The sequence below is a fragment of the Anser cygnoides genome, chromosome 2 (genome assembly GCF_040182565.1).
Source record: "Anser cygnoides isolate HZ-2024a breed goose chromosome 2, Taihu_goose_T2T_genome, whole genome shotgun sequence".
NCBI classification, from domain to species: domain Eukaryota; kingdom Metazoa; phylum Chordata; class Aves; order Anseriformes; family Anatidae; genus Anser; species Anser cygnoides.
This window is the reverse complement of record NC_089874.1, coordinates 54,027,191-54,044,809: the sequence shown is the minus strand read 5'-3', so window position 1 is coordinate 54,044,809 and position 17,619 is coordinate 54,027,191. Positions and strand designations below refer to the sequence as shown.

Sequence of the window (17,619 nt, the reverse complement as noted above, 5' to 3'; positions counted from 1 at the left end):
GTAAAAACATCGGCCTACAGATACTGCTCAGGTAACAATACAAGTACAAGAATGAAATTACTCAGCTTCATGACACAGCATGGTAACAACAGCCACAGCAAAAATATGGGCTAAGCTTTCCCAGTGCTCAGAGTGTCCGTCAGTGAGACAGGCATGGCATCTCAATGCAGAAGTTGTGAAAGTGAAGCGAATCCACTTGTGAAGCAGAGGATGTGCGTGCCCTGGAGAAACGAGTTACTTCTGCACGGGGCTCGGGGGCTGCGCCTCCTTCGTGATCCTCAGGAGGAGCCGCGAGAGGCTTCAACGTGTGAAACTGCACTTCCAAAGTACTGCAGATAGCCTCTAATTACTATCAAATGGGACTTCAGATGGTTAAACTAATAGGATATCCAAAAGAAACAGCTATTTCTTTAAAAACAAACTTTTAAGGAGGGGTGAAAAACCTTCAGCTCTGTGATGCCATCAGTCAGGGACTGGTTTATGCAGATGTCAGTAAGCAGTTTGTTTTCATCAATAACACAAGATGCCTGGAGCATCACCACTTTTCCTATGTTCATTGTTTACCAGAAAACCCAACTGCCTTATCTCTGATTAGCTGTCATTTCTCAAGGTTCCCTGCCTTTATTTTCTCTCCCTCAAGTATAACGAGCACTTTTACAAATAATGCTAAAAACACAGACTAAGGAGAAAATAAAGCTCACACTGTGGGAAGTTCATTGCACGAGGCTGGAAAATTTAAAGCAATGATAAATGCATTACATTATGTTTCACGTATCATTAAGTAAGGCAGAACTCCATCTTTAAGCTACCTAGCTTGATAAGGCTCCCCCTCGAAGAAGGGGACGAGCCCCAGACAGACACAGCGACATGCCACGCTGCTTTATATAACAACATTTTCCAAAGGAATGAGCAGGGAGAGCACTTTCTGCGATGCACAGAGAGCGTGCAAGATGTCACCATGCACTCAGCAGCATCTTCTACAGGGATTGCATTAACAGAATCAAGTAATTTGTGGCTGCACCAAAGGAAGAATAAATGACAGTCAAAGTAACAAATATGTTTTGAAATGCAGGCATTGCCTAGCATCACTGCAGTGGCAAATTAAAACCCACATGAACTCAGAGCAGTGTACATCCAGAGTTAAGCATCTCTCACTTATGCACCTCGGATATTAGCACGACCTAACTATCAGGCTGGTAGAGCACAGCTCTGTGCTGCACAACACCACTGGTTTGTGTCTACACATACAGAGGAGAAAAGGAGAAAAAGCACGCAGAAACCCATCTCATCCCAAATAACTCCAAAGGGATCACCAGTTTGACAAGGTGTGCTGCTGCGGTTGAGTCTCACCAGTGCTCAGGCCTCTTCACTCCATGTTTCATCCACCCCAGCAATATAGCTGAAATCTTCATAAATCCTCCCTCTGATATTCAATCTGGAAAAATAACCACTGCGACACAATGCTTTGGAGCTTTTCATTTCTGCACTCATTAAAATAATTAAGGAACTGAGACTGACATTAGTTTTTTTTGTGGGGTTTTCCATGTCCTCGTTAAGAGGTTCTATGGCCGACATGACTCAGAAATTTAGAGCTCATTATACAGAGCCACCTAAATTAGTATTCCGTTCATGGGCTTAGTAGGTATTTAAACAATGTAAGAGACAGGTTTTGTTTTGTTCTTTTTTAATTGATAGAATAAACTGTATTCAAATGCTCAGAAAGTCTCACTTGTCTGTGATGCAGAGCGGGCTGAATGAGCAGAGCACAAACAGTTCTAGGATCCTTTGTTGCCAATAAGGCAAATGAGACGAGTAGGTTTCCTCCTCCATCTCCAGGCCCTTGGTAATTAAAGATAGCTGCTCACCTAATGTTCAGGAAACGCCATAAACATTTGTTTTCATTAAGGCTCATATTGGGAAACCAGGCGGATTCTGTTGAATAAAACCTAGCAGAAAAACACTTCAGTAGAAAAGGTCAGGATGGTCCAAAGAAACAGCAAACTGAGGAACAAGCATGGAAGCAAACAAAGCACAAAAGTCAACAACCAGTTCACACATTCTGGACCATCTAATATCACTAAAGAAGCACAAAGAAGAACACAAACAGAAAACGGATTTCTTTTTTAAGGACTAAAGGGCTCAGTGCTTTTCAGATAAAATTACAAAAAAAGTTAACTCTCAGAAGAGGTTAACTCAGAAGACCAAAACGTTCTTCACATTATGTTAAAAACAGGAACCCATGTCGAAAAGGCAAACTACAAAAAGAGACTCTGCTGTCCTTAACAATTATTATTGGGGGGAAAAAATCAAAAAGGCAAAAGAAGGCTTTCTTCTTCCTACATTTTCTTTGGGACCATGAATTGACTCTGCCCTTAATGAATGCCCTTCAAGTCCTGCCTTCCTGGTATCAAAAGTAAACAATATAATATTAAAGGGTAATAGGCGAAGCAAAACTCTGCATGGACATTACCTTTGAACTACTAATTGTACTGGTAGGAGAAACAATTTTTCTTCTGGCAACAGTGTTGCAAGAAAGCTTCCCATAATTTCCCACCCCCAAAAAAGTGCCTGACTCAACACGGTTTTCTATTCTATAGTAGAAAAAAGGACTGCTGAAGGTGTCCACGTCCTCCAGACTCCACTTCAGGAAGATTTTGTTGGTTTGCTTTTTTGAGTCAGGAACTTCAAATTCTAAAAGACATGTGCCTGAGCAGTTAGAAGAGTCTTGTAAAAAATTAAATTTTTTTAAAAAAAAAGCACGCCCAGGGGACAGGAGAGATCAGAACAAGCTGAACGTATCAGGGTTTGGAAATCTGCCCAGATACTGACATATTGTTGTCTGTCCTCATGTCAAACTGTACTTAAGTCCAAAGAGCCTTTCAGAATTGCTATATGATGATATTATATATGAAGATTAAATTTACACTTCCTTGTAGAAGACAGAGTAACAAGAACTTCTAACGTATTCCCTTTTAACTTGCCTTTTTCATGATAAAAATTAGAAATAATGATGTGACAGAGCTGCATTTCTAATAATATCAGAACTCAGTCTCAGGGAAAGGAGCAGGAGGAATCTTTCTCTTCCGGACCTGAGAAGAAGCACAGCAACAGGCCCAAACCCTACCTTTCTCACACAGCCCAGCCCAGCAATTTCCTTCCTTTATGGCAAGTGGATCGAATATTTCAGCAGTGACCTGTCAGCATTTTGCAGAAACGGGGAAATTAGCATACAGCTGCATCCCCAAGCAGGCAGAGGGCTTTGAACAGCATGTAAAAACCCAATAGAGAAGCAAATCAATCTGAAGGCTCGAACTGAAGACAGCACACAGCACCAAAGAATAGGGGAGACACACACCGCCACCAACTAAAGCAGTTACATTTCCTGAAATTGCAAAAGCGGGTGAGGGTGGGAAAATACAGCACTCAGGAAGATGCGACTAAGAAGTTAAAAAAAAGAAAAATTACCATAATTTGGAATAAAACTCTATATTGGGAAGTTTCCGTGCCTGAATTAGAGGAAAACAATGAGGTTTAAGAAATGCGAGTTATACTCTGCTTATCTGAACTATTTTTAAAAGCTATTTTCATTGAAATGCCCTGTAACACTGAATAAAAATGTTACAGAAAGGCTATTCCATTTTTACTAAGAATGTCAGATACTCTTGGTACCCTCACTAAACGAGTAAAGGTGTACATAAGCCATACCTTCAGAAGAAACGCTATGATGCATGCTTTCACGACCAACTTATACTCAGCGCAAAAGGCTTTGTATGACAGTCCTGCAGGTGAAGAAATCTTTCTCAGCAACTAAAATGACCAAGTATCCAACAGGTATGAGACCAGACTGCCAGCAATTCATTCAATAAACAATTTCTTGGAGTTCACAAAGACCAGTTTCAACAGGGGAAGCAAGCTGACATGAACCTAGTGAAAGCTTGGGGAAATGCACAGTGAAGAGTACATGGCATCACTTTCTAATGGCTCGGTTTGGGGTATAAAATTCCAGCTTACATAGAATAATATCACTGAAAAGGAAAACGAAAGACTCTTCGCTTGAAAATACAGAAAAAAGAGAAGAATAATAGGAAGTGCTACTGCAAGTGCAATCAAAACCAGGGACACTTAATTTACAGCATTCTTCAACCTTCAGATGTTTTAGGAAAATGTTTGGCCCACTGAAATCAGTAATAAGAGAGCTCTTCAGTGAATCCACAGCTTAACTCTTGTCATTTAAAAAAAGATTTGAATGAAGATCTGCTGATAAAGCACTTTCAAAATCTTCCTTCAGGGAGAGAATTACATTTTTACTTTACTTACAAATATCTCTGTTACTTTATTATCACAACAAGGAAGCAGAGACATAAATACATAAAGCAGAATAGACAAAACAAATAGAAATAAATAATACATTTTCTTTTTGCATTTCTCTTTGAAACAACAAATAAATATTACTCCAACCTTAAATCCTCCAAAACTTCACCAATTAATTTTGAAGATGGAAGAAAGATACAGAGATTAAATGACACGCAAGACCATGTGGTATGGTAAGAATGCATCTTTCCTATCCTGTATGTAGGGTACTAGGCTACTAGAAAATACTGTGGTTTTATTGCACAAAGGGAAAAAAATATTTTTGTACTTGGTTCAGTGATTTAAGCTTTATGGAAGAAACAACCTTTTTCATGTGTTGTTCTTCTGAATTATTCTAGTCAATTCTCCTGACAAGAATAGCATGGCCTTTACTCAGGTGCTATCTCCCCTATTTTTCCATTTCTCATCTGATTCACCTTTAAAGTTTATTTTGCAGTCCATCTGGAAACTGGATGCAATTAAATACTCTTAACCTGGTATGGCATGTAGCACAGTATCAAGAGTAAACTTGACAACAGGATTTCTAGATAACAGGGATGAAATAAAACTGATAAAAAACAAACCTTGATTGCGTGGTAACATTTGCCTTGCTATGGCTCAATACTTATAATCAAATTTTCAGGTAATGAGAGGATTTCATAGGGCTAGAGACATACAAGTGAGGTTCTCAGAAATCGTGCCACACCTCATTTGCCTTGTTTTTCTTTTACAGATCAACCAGGTGGGAGGAACTAGATTTCAAGAAAAATCAATAGAGGTCAATTTTTCTAGCTTAAGACAAACATAAAAAGTCCAAGCACAGCGAGATACCACAATTAGCAGGCCATTTGGTTTCAGGCTTCTGACCTGAGAGCCAGGGGTTTTGTAAGATTTCTCAATCCCTGTTAGAAAACTTCATGATTTTCAATGTGCAGGTGTAAAGACGACGACGACACTAAAAATAGAAGTAATCAAGAAAGTCCCAGCTGCTCACTTTCACAGCAAACTAGACGTATGCAAAAGAAAAAACATTAGACTTCCTTCTAAAAAAAGAGTTGATTAAAATTTTAGAGTAATTTATTTTTAAATACACATTTTGCTTGACAACTTGCAGGACAAATTGTCACAGGGCCAGGAATAATCTAAGGCAGAAGAAACAGCACAGACGCAAAAGCACGGGATTTCAGAGGCTCTTCCTCACCTCACCAGGAAAGGAGTGACCAGAAGAGACGAGGTGACTGCTGGCTTGGAATAAATCTGAGAACAAAGCTACCCAAGGAGGGGCCCGAGCTGATGGGGACAGCCTGCCACCACTGAGAGGGGCGAACACTGCCGCTCCTCTCCTTCCTTCTCCCCACAGCCACCTCTGCTGGGCTCACAGAGGTGCCATGGGACCTGTCCCCAAGCCCACTGCCACCAACCCAGCAGAAAACTGTCCACTTTTGCTTTTGGTGGGTGACAAACTGTGCCAGAGTCAGCACAAGGGGGCAAGGGAAGGCATGCTCCTCCTTGTCGTTGAGGCCAAAGGAAAACAGCCCAACATTGCAAGTCATGTTCTCCCAGGGCAAGATCTCTGTAAAGAACGAGGGAAAACCTCTGAAGATGCAGCTATGGTAAGAAACCAGCATTCATCACAACAGCAGTGCAGCTACACCAGCTTTGGGGTGGGATGTCCCCTCGGACAGGTAGCTGTGGGAGAGCTTTTTGGCTGGAGACCACATTTCAAGTCTCTTTTTAAGTCATTCACCAAGCCACTGACACCAAGTGAAGTAAATTTCCCCAAGACAAGGGGTTCAAAATTACAACAGACACATGTACAGAGGAAAATATCCTACCTGTGACAGAATAGCTGACAACCCAAGCATCCACATTTCTCTGGTAAAGCTGGAATATATAAAGCTGTATAAAGAGATATCGAAATTATGATGACGTGCAAAGAAAAGCCTCTCAGACTTAAAAGGCTAACGATGTGTTGTCTCAGTTTTCATTTCTTCATATGAGAAATTTTAACTTGCACCAGAATATGTTTATATTGAATTCTAAAAGCTGCCATTTAAAATAAATAAATTCTAAAACCTATCCTGGACACTCAGCATACATACACACACACACGTTACCAGTTAATTCATTTTGCAGAATTATGACTCCAATGAACAACTAATTCAACTGTGAAAACAGCTCAAATCAGATCAGAGTTTCAGGAGTGACCCCTTTAACTAGAGATCTCCTCACTCTCTCCTCATAGCCCAATATTTTATTCATATAAATGAGTATCTACAGGATTTTGTAAAAGTGAAAGCATTACAGGCAAATGAGATGTTGCAATAGAAGAGACGTTAGAAAGGAGATCTGTACAAACTCCACTTCATTGAAAAGATAAATAACAGCTGCAGGAGCTCAAGGAAAGGAGGAGGATAAGGGAGAAGAAGAGTGGATGGTCATCTCTATAGTAACTACCATGAAGAAACTCCGGGGAGAACTTGTCTGAAAGCTGTAAGAAGGATGCTACCACTGGAAATGGACTATAATATGTCTAGGAGGGGGAGAAGTTGCAAACAATTTGCCACACGGTCAATGATCCCTTAAGCTTTAGTTTATTTAATCAGAGCCAAGAAGAAATACCGAGAGAGAAAAACAAGGAAGGAAAACAAAGTCATAACATAATGATAACATGGTCATTACTGTACGAGTTATTTAACAATAAACATACCATAAAAATAGCAAAAATACAAGTGTTCAGGTTAAGAAGGGGAAAAAGAAAAAAAAAAAACAGCTTCCATCAGGAAATCCTGTGCTATTGGATGCAGCAATGGAGGAAAATAAAGCAAAAGCTCTATTCCTGTGTATGCTAGACCATATATGTAAAATGCCTGTGTGTTTTATATCAACATTCTCATGACCTGGGAAGATTCCAGAGGAGATATTTACAGTAAAAAAGATCTATAGTTTTAGAATTCAGTTCAGAGCTACAAAACTCTTACACTCAAACTACCACACTGTTGACGAGCACTGCCCCATCCCTAAGCGGTGCTCACGCTGCCCCACACCCCTTTCATCGAGAGACCTGAGACCCACTCCCTACAGGGGACAAAATCTGTTTTGATCCGACACAGCAATACTAACACACACACACTATGGTCTTTTTTGGTAAATCGGCAGCAGTCCATGCTCACGCTGTCATTTCCATGCAACGTGTCAAGAATATATTCCTACCACTTAACCAGTGTGCAGGCTCCAGATAGGCCATGAAAATAAGGATGGAATAAGATTTCCTGGAGTTTAGTGTTTGCCAAACCAGCATACATATAGTCTTCAAATATTAAAAAAAAAAAGTACCTGAAACTCAGTGTTGGGATACACCTCCACTTTAAGGCCCTAGAGTTGTGCTCTGTTTATTATTATTGTTGTTGTTATCGTTATTATTATTATTATTATTGCTATTGTCTCCAGGGCACATAGGACAACATTAGTCCAGTCCAGGCTAGCTTTTGTCTCAGCATACTTACAAAACACTTGGTTAGAATTATAGTGAAAATGATTTCACATGCAAACAGCCCACGGCCAATTTCCTCTAAATGTTCATATAAAAGGAAATCACAGACTTCGATCATCAGTCCGCTTAAATTTTAGTTAAAATGTAAGGTAGGTCTACAATGCTTAGCAGCAAGATCATCAGAGATCTTGTTCGGAGTTTGGAGAAGCTCTACCCATGTAGCCTACTAAATCATGTCCAACCTGCCACAAGAAAAATTTCTTTGCAGCTTTGCATTAGGAGGTGAGGATCCTTCCATTACTGCAAATTAGAAAATATCAACAGTCTTCTGACTGTATTTGTCTTCCTGTATCTTTTGTTTCCTAATCCTTCGAAAGATCACTAAAAGGTAGCATTACTTCATGAAATTGTTAGTAAGTGTAGTCGAAGTAAAACTACTTACTGGCAAATATGACAGCATTTTACATCCTCATTTTAGCAACAGGTTTCCACTTCTCCATTCTTGGCCTTTTATTCTTGCAGCAATTATTTTTATCTGTTGACATCTTTTTAAGCTCCAATTTTAATTTTATGCAGGAAACTGAATGCGTTTCATTTAGTTCTGAAAACTCATCCATACTTGACAGTGCTGAATGCTTTTTCTTTAAGTAATCTCTTCTTTTCCAAGAGAATAAGACCGCTGCAAACGCTACCATGATTAATTCTAGGTATCAAAATTTTAAAACAAACTCTCGTTCTTTAAAATAACCTAAGAGAAAAAAAAAAATCATGGTATTGTGGTGATCTTCAAAATGCACATTAATGCCTTATTTTCTTCCTGTCTTTTGATTTTAAATTAATTTGGGGGAATTATGAATGAAGGAATAAATGGAAGACACTCATTTGTAAAACTTGTGAATCTGTGGTGGTTTTTCAGACATTCATGCTGCAGGACTGTGGATATTGATTCTTGGAGTGAACAAACATCTATAGGAGCTCTGGGCCCCAATGTTCATTTGGTGAGGTTGCAATTTTTTACCTATGAGGGTAATAAGACCCAAAGCAAAAGATCAACATATTTCAAGTTGTCCGTGTTTCCAATATTTCGGATGAGAACGACTGGCTTTGGGACAGCAACAATAGACAGAAATAGCCAAGGCACAGCAACAAGGCTGTCTCTGCTGATGTTACAAAATCCCTACAAATGTCCATCACATTTAACATTTCCTCCAGTGTAGATGGGGCTTAGGGATGAAAAAACACTCAGGGACTGTTCAGATACTCAATGGAAAATGGTTTTAATATCATCCTGTCTCTTTGAAATGCCACATAAGTGGATTGGCCACAAATGCCTTACCCTCTGGACAGGAGAGTAATAGAAAGATAATTTTCAGAGGGAAATGAAGTCAAGAAGGTTCTAAAAAGGATCAAATCAGAGAGATGCTTCCTCTCCTCCTGGCCCTCAGTGACAGCAGGCTGAGCACGGGGCTGGCAGAAGCTGAACTGTAACATCAAGGTAAGAGGGCAAGCAACAGCACAGATGCACACTGAAAAATGACAGAAGAAAACAGATGCAGCAAAGAGCTGATGCTACCCTGAAATACAGGCTAGACCCTTATGTAGACTACTGATAGCTTATGTGCATCAGAAAACCTCCTTCACACTGATGGATAAATGTGCTTGCAAAAGTGTCTTTCAGTGCAGAATCAGTTATTTCCTACATTGTTTTAGAGCAACCTCTGCCCAGTATTCAAGCAATCAACATCTGGCCTGTCACACCTAGGGGCGAGACACGTGCATAAAAGTAAATGACAGTAGGGATGATGGGTTATCAAGCAGCTGAAAGGGAGTTTGCCACAGACAGAACCACAGAACCAGCTGCACCATCTGGTCTGGCTTTGGAAATTCCCTTGGAAATCACCTGGGGAAAGCCAGGAAGAAGAGCCCGAGCCCAAGATCACCATGTCCTCCTCCTGTAACCCTCACTTCTGAAGAGAAGGTGGCAGGTGAGGACAAGCGAGTTTGCTTAACATTTCTCTGCTGCTATAAATCATACCTCCACAATTATTAAATCCCTACTCGGACAAGCTGTTTACATAGCTGTCTACCCACAAAGTTAAAGTGTTCCCAGATTCCTGTACCTTGTTATATCTTTGGCTGTCAGAGAAAAGAATCCATGTCAACAACTTCTGTTTGTTTCTTATGAAAGAAAGAACATTAATCACCTGATTTTTCCTTTTCGCACTACATAGAATGATCTCCTTGACTTGTGTAATAAAGCAGGTAATCTGTCATTTCACTATTCTTGCACAAATCCACTCCCATGGACTATTATTGTTCTGTTTATAAGGCTTGTTATTTAAATATAAATGTGCAGCACTAAAAATACATTCCACTCATACAAGAATTTACAGAGGGGGTAAATATATATATATATATAAAATACATAAATCTTACTGTCATTTTGTTTTTACTGCGGATTAATATAGCTCTTCTTCATAAGCAAACAAGTAGTGCAGATTTGCATAGCCTACTGAAATTAGAAAGATAATACAAGCACCTGGGTTGATAAGTGGGATTACATTATGTGGTAGCAGGCAACAGCTGAACGCAAACACGTTATATAGTGTTTCAATTAGCAAAAAGATAATTCACTGAAAAGGTTCTGGAATAACACTTTGATATTACGAACAGTATCCCACTTTCACACCTGAATTATAATGCACTACTCTCTCCATCACCCAGAATACCGAGTAGTGATCCCTCACAAACATACATATGTGGGAGCAGGATTGACCTTGTTTTACATCTTGCATGGAAGATGCTAAATCTAGTGTTAGAGAGACTATTCATTATTAACCATAAAAACAATTTGGCAAAAAAAAAAAAAAGAAAAAGAAACCAAGCCTAAGCCCCTTCAATCTTTTGACAGCTCTGCTGCAAGCAAGCCTTTTGAAGCTCAAGTTGAAAAGGATATATCATTAAAAGAAACCACTTAAATTAGCAGCTTGCCTAATGCACAGAAGCTTGCCTACCCTCACTGGCTTTTTGTTGTGCTAAAGGTATAGTGCAGCTCTGCCAGTCTAGCAGCTGTGCAATCACCAGCCAAAGGAGACTCTCTTCCTCTTCCTTGGCCACGTACTCCCACCCCTTGGTTTGGCAAGCTTCAGCATTCACCTAGCATCTGGGAGTTAAAGCAGCATTTAAAAAACAAAAATAAAAGGAAAAGGGAAATTGAACAGGCAGCAGAAAGCCAGCACTATGCAAGGGGCGGGAGCACATCCCATGTGTTGGCCTTGCTGCAGCACAGAACCACACTTCTGACTCTCACATGTCTGAGACTGTTAGCAGAAAGCTGCTGTATTAATTAAAGGCCTCAGAGGTTCCTAATAAACAATTTCTGTCCAATCTAGCTGGAGCAGCTTAAAACACAATCATTCCCCAGTGGGTTCTGCCTTCCTCCTGCTGGCGATGACCTTCCCTGTAGCAGAACAGGACAAAGAGAAGTGCCCTCTCCTGGAAGCTGCACATGCTCTTGGCCCAGGTGTGGATGTGCGTCCGCTCTGCTGCTCCCGCGACAGGGCAGTAATGGCCCCTGGGGACAAGGGAGATGGCAGGGACATTCGGCGTCCAGCAGCTGCTCACCTTGCATGGCTCTAATGCAAGTTTAAGGCACAGCCATCTTCGCAGAGTCGATCTCAACTAACGCGCAGCAGCTGCGGAGTGAAGAACAACAGGCTTCCTACTGGCAAAACCGATACTAGACTAGAAACGTGGTCGACTGTTGAATGTTTTCAGATTTTCTCCCCTGGGTTTTGTGCTGAAATTTCTTCAAACCAATTTTTCTTCCTTCTGACTAAACAAACCTTTTTCTTTCCCTTAGTGGAGAAAATAGTCTAACGTCGAGTATAAAAGCAAAATGTAAAGCTCAGTGGCTATTAAAATCAGTCAAGCCCCTCTCACTTTTCAAAGCCTTGTATTAACAGAACTTTACTATAAAAGATAAATGCATTTGGCAATTCCCTGCGTGCATTTCTGGGGAGGGGGGTCATGCGAGTGAATAGCTTCTGATTAGTAACAGGAAGCAAGCAACAGCCTACTGTCACCAAAGATGAACGTACTGTCATATCCAGTCTGCTCTGCACATGTCTCTTCTTGGGTAAGGTGAGCAACTGTTGCTGAAAAGCACATAGCTGGCCCTGCACACTGTTATTAATACAGCCATGGTTGTGTTCTTCTTAAGAGTTGCTCATAAAAATTTAAAAGCATCCAGCACAGCGACTCAAACCCCTTTGGCCTGTTACCTGTTGATCTTCTCAGCTGAGAATCATAGCTTGAGGTTGGAGAGCCGTAACAAAAAGAACATGCAATTACATTGAAGTTACGCTTCCCCTTCGGGAATAACATGCGGCAATCACCTTTGCTACGGCTTTTTAAAATGCACAGTCTTTGCTCCGTGAAGACCATCCAGCCTGATACTGTATCAAGCCTATATACAAAGCTTTTGTTCATCTCTCCAAAAACTATCAAAGAAACTAGCACCTGCTCTCACTTACACTGCAATTAGACGGCAACTCATTACACAACGGGTTCGGTGTAGCGTTTTAAATGCGATATTTGAGTGCTTTTGCCAAATGCTAGAATAACATGAACAACTCTTTACAGGCTGAAAGTAGTAGTTACTACTAAAGATTAACTCCCTTCCACCCAGACCTGGTCATGCGTAACACACGCAGCTCAGACCAAAGCAAGTCTTTTCTATTCTTTGAGTGGAAACCCAAACAAATCTAAGTACTTTGAAGTCCTGTGCTGGCCATTACGGCCACTCCCAGTCCACCCAGACCCCATGTATTCTGTAAGCAGGGCTCATGATTTTTTGAGTGATCTGGAGACTTCACACAGGCAAAGCTGCATACGTACTTCTGTTTCTCCTTACCACCACCACGCTATCGCAGCTGAAACCTGTAGCATCAGAAAACGGCAGGTTGTGCACTTTTGGTACTGTTCTGTGATTTCTGTTGAAATCTAAAACCCTGCACTTGAAAACAAATGGAGATGGGACTTTCCCTGTTGGCTGCAAACTCTGTGCAGAAAGCTGCCTCCAGTCCCCAGACAGCAAAGCTGTTAACTACTGACAAGTACCTGTGTGCCTGTCAGCACCTGCCTGTCTACAACTAATCCTCTGACCAGTAACCCATGGAAGCATCCCCTGCCTAGTTTTTCCTCAAGGAAAATTGACACCAGAGATCGCTGGCATGGTGAGACCACAATGCAGTGCTAGTTGCTAGTGAATGCTCACGCTCCACTCCGATTGCAGTGAGAATCAGCACTTGCTACCCATCCATGTTCTTGAGCAGTCTCTCTGAAACAGGAAGAGTTTGGATCACATGTAAATGCAAACTGAAGGCAGACATGCTGCATACATGCTCAAATCCATCTTCCTCTTCCATTAATGTAATGTCACTTGCTCTAACACGTGGGGCAAAAAAAAATCTGGCAGATCAGTTCGCTGAACTGACCAGCCTGGAGGCCAGAAGGTTGCCAGACAGGACAGACAGTAAGAAGAAGGAACAAGAAACTGGGAAGAGACTGTTTGTTTGCCTCCACAGTACCAGCCTGTCATTACACTGAAGAACTGCAAGGTCAAACCACAGCTTTCAACTACTAAATAAACTGGGTCCTGCTACAGGACCAGTAGAAGACAAACAAACGTGCAACTCCGGTCTGGGGAGGGGAAAAAAATGCAGAAAGTACACGCTGCAGCTCGAGTGCTTACAAGTGCATTTTAGCACTAGAGCACCAATAGTTGTACACACTGCTGAGCCAACGATCGAAAAGTTTGATTTTGAGAAAGCCCAGGGGGAAGACGAGGAGGACACGATTTCACAAAGCTTGATCAGCTCAGGCAACGATCCTATTGACATCCTCCTCCATGCCAGACAAGTTTAGCTCAGCGGCCATTTCGAATCTCATCCCCATTCCTCTTTCTCCTGCACATCTTTTGCCCGCCCAGTATTCCTGACACAGCTCCGTGGGTTCCCAAGATGACCTGGATCAAAGAATGATTACGTATGCAGCTAAGCAAAAAATGAGAGAGAGGGAGAGAGAGAAGAAAGGACAACACCAAAACGCTCAGCCTGCTGCAGCACAGCTTCAGAGAAATTAAGAGAAGGAGTCCAGAAGAGGTATGTCTGCAAAGAGGAAGCTAGGAGAGGAAGAAAGATAAAAGTCCGTGTTGGGTGTAAAAGGAAACAAAACAGGAACGTTCTCCTTCGCAGCGACTGCGGCAGCAAAACTAACGCTATTTCAACGGCTCGTGATGCATAAAGAACTGAAAGGGTGCCTTGTCTTCCACAAAAGACAGAAAGACATTTTTCATCTTGGCTTCTGTTTTTGTTTTGTTTTTAGCCTGGAAAGTACCGAAGGCACTGGAGTTCCCTATTATTTTTCAAGTCTGAAGAATTAGCGTCCAGTAAGTGAACCAGTCATGGGCCTGAACCATCCAGCTGCTTCCCACCATTGGAATCCCACAGCCAAAACTAGCAGGTATCCCTTCAGAAAAATTTCTCCTGCAACACTGAAATGCAGTTTCTTGGGTTTGGTGGCGCAGCAATCCCACTCCTCTCCGCAGCTGAGCTGTGCAGGGCATTAGACGCAGGGACATGGTAAGAGACAGCCACCTCCTGCCCCTCCTCGCACCCCTCCGTGTCCCCAGAGGGGAGGAGGTGATGCCCACTCGGTGGCACTGGCAGCTGCTCCTGCAGCCACGCTGTGAACAAGAGATGAAAACTCACGCAGGTTAAAAATAAAGAACCCTGGCAAAAAGCCTAAATCCATCTTCCTCCCGCTATTGCTTTTAATCCTAACCAGCTCCTTCAAGCTACTCATCCTGTGACACTGCAAGCGGTTGTATCAGCACGGCTGAGGAACGAGGGCACTGAACAGAGGGGACAGGGCAGGCACAGAGGGCAGCAAAATTCCAGAAGATAACCTGCCAGCATCGGTGGCAACACCATGAAACGATAGGCACTGTCTCCCAGGGCTATTACACCTAAATTTCTAGAGCAGAAATCATTTTCAAGCCTCTGTTATAATTCATAAAGCCAAAAATAAATATTTTTATTAAATATTTATATATATATATATTTTTGCAGATATTTTTCCCCTGACCTGCAGTAGGATGCAGTAAGCCTTACAAAATTTCTACCAGTACGGAAAATAGCACAGATTTTTATTATGACACACCGCACCAGAGGGGCTAGTAGGCATATTTGGAGCTAGATTTTGGGTTTGGTGCTTTGGACGAGTGAAGAAAAACTTGTCGGGACAGGGGTAGGAGGTATGGGGACTGGTGCCAGGAAAGGCACCACCCTCCTCACCCCATATCGGGCTACCCAGGGAAATCATAAGGTCACACAGAACATTTCTTTTGTTTTAAAGAGGACTTTATTTTATGGTTCACATTGGATTAGGACTAGGGTGAGAGGAGTGTGGAGGAAAAAAAAGGTTGAGAAAGCATTTTCCATTTCTCTCTTTTAAATGGCATTTTTCAGTCAGCCTGTTTTGGTTCTCACTTCATACAGGGGACAACTCCCAGCCTCTGCCTGCATTTTCAGCATATTTTCTGCAAGAGATTGGCTGGAGTCCTACAATTTTAACCCACATTTTGTACATGCAGGGTAAGAACTCATAAGAGTTCAACAAGGACTTCATAACTGACTTCTAGGAAAGAGGAGGCAGCTTACCACAGCATTATCTCAAAGCAGTCCTTTGCAACCGATACCCACAACACTACATTACTCCAGTTTCTCTTTTCAGAAGCATGTTCTTTTCCTTTTTTTTTTTTTTTTTTTAAACTTAACATGGTTTCCTTCACGGAAAATTAAAAATAACAATAATAACACTACTTCAGCGATGCTTTCCTTGAAATTACACACACATTGATACGTCCCTGAGATGCCACGGGGAGGGGAGGGGAGGCAGGAGGAGAGTACTAAGGCATATAATTCAGCAATCACCTACTGCAAAACAACTTTTTATATATTTTTCAAAAAAAAAAAAAACAGCAAGCACTGTCTATACTGATGGATGAAGCCAAAATTCATTGTTTCCTCACTGTTAACAGAAGGACTCTATGCTGGAAAGTCTGTTTATGGTGGGGCAGTATTTGCAACCTTACTGATAACGTAACCACAACCTTATAGCACGAAAGGGACAAAGCAGAAAGGCTACTTCTTTAATCATAACGCTCTACTGACCTTTTCCTTGAGGGCCCCTCTTCGAAATCCGAAGAACTAACATCGTTGCTCGTTGAAGACACTTGCGATGCATCGTCCTTCTCATTCTCCAGCTGCTCTGATCCCGGTCCTAATCCTTTAGATTGGCCATTAGTGAGAAGACCTGCAAACACGACAAAGTAGAACACAACATTCAAAACCTGCATAACCAGTGCCAAATGGATTTTATAAAAATTCATGCATTGCAGTAAAATAGAGAGTCGACTCCCAAAGCAATCGTCTTGCAAAAAGCTATGCTGATAACATTGATTTTGCACAGAGGTACTTCAACAAGAAACTGGCTGATTGCATGTTTCTGATTTGGTTAACTGTAAGCCAGCAGTTCCAAACGGCTATACTACAGGTGTTTGCAATCACATTTATAATCTCGTCACATCCCTTACGCTAAAAGGGGCACAGCTTAGAGTCATAAACTCATCCCTGTGTTGTAGGCGGCCTGTTGACTGCCACAGATGAGAATCTTTTTCACTTATCTGTAGATCAGTATAAAATTAATCTGCCGTTTAATTAATTTGTCGTCTTCTCGCGCTTCATTCTCCTGTTTCCAATGATAGCAATTTACGACCCTTTGAACAAAAAATCCTAAATCCCAAAGGAGATAACATCAAACAGCCGTTTCCCGATTCTGAATCTTCTGACCCAGCATCACTCAGACACAGAAACTCCCGACCACAGGCAACGGTGCACAGGGCAGGGGAAGCGTATGCCACAGCTGCCCGATGCTTTGTGCCTTTTCCCTGCTGGAAGAACAGCATAGCAAGCAAAGTCCCATAGATGGCAGAAAGCATCGGGCCCTGCATAAGCATACTGTTCAACAAATTTTGCTTATTCTGCTCAAAGCTATAAATACAATATGACTTGACTCTTCCAAAACAACAGCAGATAGAGAAGCCACTCAGACTTAAGAAGGAATTAAAGGAGTAATATATTCCTAAATAAATTTTATGATTAGAGGGAAGAAAATTACTAACAACATTATCAGCTCAGCATGAGTTGTAACTTTATCCAGAAGAACGCTTTCCCATCTCTCCATCAAAATGCTTCAGTAAATGGCATTACAAAACTTTGTCTCATGGCTTTAGTTCCTCAGAAGAATGCTGGTGGGACCTCCCTCCCTCGGTCACTTCAGCAGCCCTTTCTCTAATTGCACCTTAGGAAGAAAGCAGGGAGGGGGGAGGCTGCTTCCACCAGAAGCTGAGCGGCAAGGCTGGTATGAGAACAACCCCCAAAACGCTTACTAATACCAGCAGTTCCCAACGCACCGCAAGCACTGCATCAGCACTACGCCGTGTCAGGCGCTCTGTTTTCAGGAAAACACCACTCAGCGCTATCAGTGTGCTTGTCACGGAACCCAGCATCCTGCCAAGCTCGTCTTCACAGAAAGTCCCGAGCACGACTTGGAGTTGGGGAAGCTACACGGTGCTGTGGATGCTGTTCCTATGATATGACTTATAAAGCAGAAGCCTGGATTTTTTTTAATTTTTATTTTTTGGTGGGAAA

The 17,619-nt window shown here is 41.7% G+C and overlaps 1 protein-coding gene across 1 annotated transcript in view; it reads right to left on the bottom strand.

Annotated features, from left to right (window-relative positions):
• Positions 1-17,619, bottom strand: part of JARID2 (jumonji and AT-rich interaction domain containing 2) — a 213,225-nt gene that overhangs the window by 77,363 nt on the left and 118,243 nt on the right. The window contains exon 3 of the mRNA XM_048057982.2: positions 16,081-16,222. Coding sequence (XP_047913939.2) covers positions 16,081-16,222 — 142 coding nt within the window. The remainder of the gene's footprint in view (positions 1-16,080; positions 16,223-17,619) is intronic.